Below are 4,946 nucleotides of genomic sequence, written 5' to 3'. Positions count from 1 at the left end.
GGAAAGAGAGAATAAAGTAAATAAAGAATGTGCCTGGAGATGAGCCCTGGTGCACACCATTTTGGTGTGTGTGGTTGGGAAAGGCTGAGCAGCCCCTACCTCGAAGGTGAAAGGGTAGGCATTCTCTCCAAGCTTCTTCAGAAGCTTCTCCTGCAAAGTAGTGAGGGTTTTGGGTGCCTGCTCCGGCACCGGTGGGAAGATCTGGGTGGTCAGGACATAGAGGTCCTTCCTGAAGGTCAACCCAATAACGTCGAGGTCATCTCGACCATAGCGAAATGCACAAGTCAGCGTCACATACACTGAAGCCGGATGGAAATGGAGAGGAGTGGGATTAGGGGAAGGGTGAGATAAAGGGAAGGCATGGGGGGAAAGGGGTTGAGAAAAGAGGAAAGAAAGAAAATCTACTTTAATAACTCTTTAGGAGAAATATGGCCCTTTTATCAGATCCCAGACCTCAAGCACCAAGTTAACAACATTCATCACATCTTTCTGCAAGGCATGGGTAGCTTCAGAGCTGGTGCCCCAGGCACAAAAGATGAGAAAAAAGAGGCAGCCTTCCCCTCCAGGCCAGCTGCCATGGCCCTGACACTGCAGTTTTAACCTGACCACAGTCCCAGGTTGCTTGTGAGCTTTGCACCAATTTCCACTCCTTCCCCTTACAATGTGAGGTTTTGTGTCTTAATACCTTTTCTGTCCTTCAGGTACTCAGGGTCAATCAGGCAGACACCATCTGCAAGCAAGCAGAGAAGAAGGTGAGGTCGGCTGACTGGGAAAATCCTTGCAGAATTACAGTGCTTTTAAATTTCAAATAATCTGCTCATGAGCTGGGAAGGTGACCAAGAGGAGCTGTCAGTCAGGGGGACGACAATGCCTCAACAGCGTCGACACTGGCAACATGGCTGGGTTGTTTTGCAGAGGGACAAAGTCCCTTTCCCCACCGCTTGCTGCCTGTGCTTCTGCCTCCATAATGTGCACAGCTCCACTCACCTACAGCATCCACCGAGTCCACGTGATCTACAAAGTCTCTCTTCCCCAGGTAGATGGACAGCTGGAGGCAGCACAGGGTGGAAGGGAAGAAGCAAAGATGTTAGTGTTTGCCATTGAATTGGCTAAAATTTTCCAGCCCTGTGTTGTGTCATGGGGCTTGTTAACCCTGCCATTATTAGCGTGTTGGACCAGGCATCACATTTAAGGGTTCATAAAGGGTTGGGTTTTTTTTAAAGTTCTATTTTGAAAATTTTCTATTTTGGAAAGCAAGCCGTGTGGTGGCATCGTGGCAGGTGTAGCAGGAGTCAATCAAATTTCAAAGGGAAACAAAACCCAGCCCATGTCCCATCCCCTGGGCAGAGCCACCCTGAGCCACAGGCTACACCTCGGGCTGAGCCACACGGAGGGATGGGGCACACGGTCCCATCTCTGTATGTATGAACTCACCTTGGTGTTGGGGCTGGTCTTCTTGAACACCCTGTGAAGGAAACACAGGCAGATGGGTTGGGAAAGCCCTGGACGAGGCTGGATGCAGCACAGCCCCATTTCTGAGGCAGGGAGGAAGGGGAGGCCATTCATCTCCCTCGGACAAGGAGGTGAGGGCTTCCCTACAAGCATGGTGCATCTCCAAGAGCTATGACAGAGTGTGCATGGGATGTCCTGGCCTTGGGGAATTTGGTGTCCTGCAAATTGGGAGCCAAATCCACCCCACTTGGCTGCCCCAGGGGATGTCACTCACACTCCTGAGCTCAGTGTATGACCATGGAGGGAGTGTGTTAGCTGGCTGTGTCTTAAGGGCAACCGAGAAAGCACCAGCAGGCAGAAGAGAAGATGCTTTGTTGGCCCTGCAACAGCTCACTCCATCTTGCTCAAGCAAGATCACATACCACCCTGTAGGGGCAGTGGCGGGGGGGAACCAGGGGTCTCGCTTTCTCCCCCTGCTCCTGCCCCACAGTGCCTTGCTCCATCCCAATTAATAAAAAAAAAAAAAGAAAACCAGACACTTACTTTGCTCCGTCTCCCATTTTGAGTCAGTGGCCACGCAGGCAGGAACCTGTGGGGAGAAACAGAGTTAAAGGGCTGGGTGAGGTGGTGGGGAAGGGTCAGTCACCAGCCATCAACAAAATCCATCTCCAAACGAGCTGCAGAGCCCTCAGATTATGGCACTGCTGGGCCTTTCACCTTTGCAGAGCTCGGATGCTCAGGGTTCAGCTGGGGCTGCCCATCTTTGGAGTGCGCACAAGGCACACACTGCAGTGGAGCTCTGGCAGGGCAGCAGAACAGAGCAATCCCCTCACTTCCGGCTGAAAAGGCAGTGAAGAGGAGGTGGAAAGGAAAAGTAGAGCTGTGCCTGAGGTAGGCAGGCTTTAGAAAACAGAAAGCACAGGGGTGACTCACAAGGGAGTGAGTTCAAGGCTGGGAAAGGCAAGAAAATGAACAAAAAGGGTTACAGAATTTGAATTTTATGAATTTTTCTTGTCTGCAGGAAATTGGCTGTTGTGGCTTAAGGGCAGGAACAGGCTCATTTTTTGCTGTCACTCACAGGAGAGCAAGGAAACCACAGGCAGAAAGGCCAAGGGCAGCTTAACCACCCCGTGGGCAGAGAAGTCTCGAGGTGCAAGGTCCCAACCCACAGCCCCTCCGTTCCCAGCTCTGCCCAACTGCATTGCCTGTGTTTTGCTTGTTCAAGCCTGGCATCCTGAGTTAAACTGTAAATATTGTGCTGATCACCAGCTGGTTCACGGGGAGATTAGATGGGATGAGCTCAGCTTCTTAAAGTTAGGCAGCTCTGACATTAGCAAAGCTTAAGCCTAGGCAGGATTTTAAGCCCAGGGGTGCATAGGCAGAATAGCCCCTTTATGCAATTGCAGGGATGCTGGGAAGAAAGAAGAAATGGATATGGAGGGGGAGGAGATGATCCTCTTCCCCATTGGAAAACAAGGGATTAGTCCCAAACACAGGAACTTTGATGTCCTCAGGTGCTGTGGGATGTAAAGCTCAGGCATCCTCACCTGCAGGGTTTCTTAGGCGGCAGCAAGAGAAGATGCGAAGGGAGCAGGGGCAGAGCGGTGCTGCGGGCTCGGCCCTCTCCAGAGCCCAGGAATTGGGGATGGGACAATGAAAGTTGGAGAAGAGCTGAACTCCTCCTCTGCATCTCCCATGTATGAGAGAGGAGGACTCAGACCCCTCCTGGTTTGGCTGAGGTCAACCATGCTGCTACTCAACCTGTCTGCCTATGCCCTTTGCCTCGGCCATGCTGAAATCCTTTATCCCCTTTCAGCCCCAAACCACCCTCTTTCCAATCACTGTCCAGCACCACTGTACCTGTCCCCAGTTGTTTTACAAAACAGCAGAGTCCGTGCCCCAAAGCACTGGCAGGGCCCAGGCAGCAGAGCAGGCAGCACTCACCTGGCAAGTGGACAGATGGACAGACAGACGCTCTCCTTTTCCTCTCCCAGCACGTCCCACTGCCACCCAGTCACTATGGACTGCTCCCAGTCCTGCTGCTTCTTATAGTCCTCAGGCAGTCCCTCCCCTGGCATCTGATCTCGCTCGCTTGGCTTTGGCCTGAGATGCGTAGCGTGCGTGCACGTGTGTGTGTGTGCACCGTGTTAGAGGTATTTTGGGAGGAATCCTATTAGTTTATTAATTGGGGAGACGCTTCATGAGTAAGAGTGGGCCATAAATACGGCTGCTGCTGGAGCCCTGAGAAAGCAGCTTACGGAGATTGGCAAAGCGGGCTTAGGAGGAAGGTGATGGTAATTGAGGTGGAAGCTCGGCTCCTGGTGGGCAGGGGTGTAGGCAGGGGCATGGGCAGGGATGCAGATTCCCAGGAGGGTCTCTACAACTGCTCACATGGCAAATGGAGCTGGGCCAGCCCTTGGCACAAGGGTGGATGGAGATGGCAGAGGGATGGGTGAGACCTGCTGGGTTTTATCCCTCCCTTACGCACTTTGCTGGGTGGCTGACAGGTGGACGGGAAGCACAGTCAGCTTCTGGCATGGCCAGTGAGTCCACCTCTAGGTGACCTGCTGTGGTCTGGGACACACGGGACACCCATGCCATAGGGACACTGATGTACAAGATGATGGGGTGAAGGCACACACAAGGCTTGGGGCTGCAGTGGCAGCTCCCATGCCAGGCTTTGCTCCCCCCAGAGCAGCAGGAAAGGGCCAGCCACCCCTCGGTGGTGGTACATGGACCTGCCACCTTCCCCTGGCACCGCTGGGCAATCTGCTCAGCCCCGCGTCATTTCATAACGGTGCGGGCTGGCCTTGCCTGACCTGATTAGCACATCATTAATTCAAGGTTTGCTGCTCCAAATAGAAAACTGTTGAAAGCGCAGAGTGGATTTGCCTTACAGCTGTCCTGGAGGGAAGCGCTCCCCACTACCGTCCTCCTTGGCAGCTGCCAGCACGGGATCCCCCTCCTGCAGGGGCTGCAGGATGCTCGCGTGGATGCACAGACCCCAGGTACAGCCCAGAGCAGCCTGCAAACTGCTCCGGCAAGGCCCCACTCATCCTCCTCACCTCCAGCATCCCTCAAACCCTTGCTTGCTTGGTCAGACCATTTGCTTTGAGCATGCACTTGGTTCTGGCTCAGCTCCCAGAGCTGAACACTAAGGTTGGAATATCCCTGCTTACTACTGTGCCACCATCCCAGAACCACCAGAAACCCTGGATCAGCTCAATAACCTTTATCACCTGGGTGCTGACCCCTCCAAAATGCAGCCCACCTGTGCTCCCAGCCCCATGGGCTACCAGGAGCCACTGGGAGCCACCACAGCACACCAGTCCCACCAGCCCCAGGGCTTTAGCTGTCAGCACACGTTGCCTGGGGCTGGGACTTGTGATCTCTTTAATTGCACACAGGAGAGCTGCTTAATTTGCAGATTAGTGGGTGCTATTTCTGCCAAAGTCAAGTGGATGCATGAACTGTGACCTTCCCACTGGTGGGTG

General features: G+C 53.5%; 1 protein-coding gene across 1 annotated transcript in view; it reads right to left on the bottom strand.

Moving 5' to 3' along the window:
• ARR3 (arrestin 3, retinal (X-arrestin)) overlaps nt 1–2,012 on the bottom strand; it is a 6,663-nt gene extending 4,651 nt beyond the window's left edge. The window contains exons 1-5 of the mRNA XM_010192432.1: nt 1,996–2,012; nt 1,435–1,465; nt 988–1,048; nt 686–730; nt 100–299 (exon numbers count right to left, since the gene is read on the bottom strand). Of these exons, the coding sequence (XP_010190734.1) occupies nt 100–299; nt 686–730; nt 988–1,048; nt 1,435–1,465; nt 1,996–2,012 (354 nt within the window). The remainder of the gene's footprint in view (nt 1–99; nt 300–685; nt 731–987; nt 1,049–1,434; nt 1,466–1,995) is intronic.
• Nucleotides 2,013–4,946: the final 2,934 nt, after the last annotated feature.

This window comes from Mesitornis unicolor, unplaced genomic scaffold, assembly GCF_000695765.1.
Source record: "Mesitornis unicolor isolate BGI_N332 unplaced genomic scaffold, ASM69576v1 scaffold21449, whole genome shotgun sequence".
NCBI classification, from domain to species: domain Eukaryota; kingdom Metazoa; phylum Chordata; class Aves; order Mesitornithiformes; family Mesitornithidae; genus Mesitornis; species Mesitornis unicolor.
The sequence above is the reverse complement of the archived record's forward strand: the minus strand, read 5'-3'. Positions and strand labels throughout refer to the sequence as shown.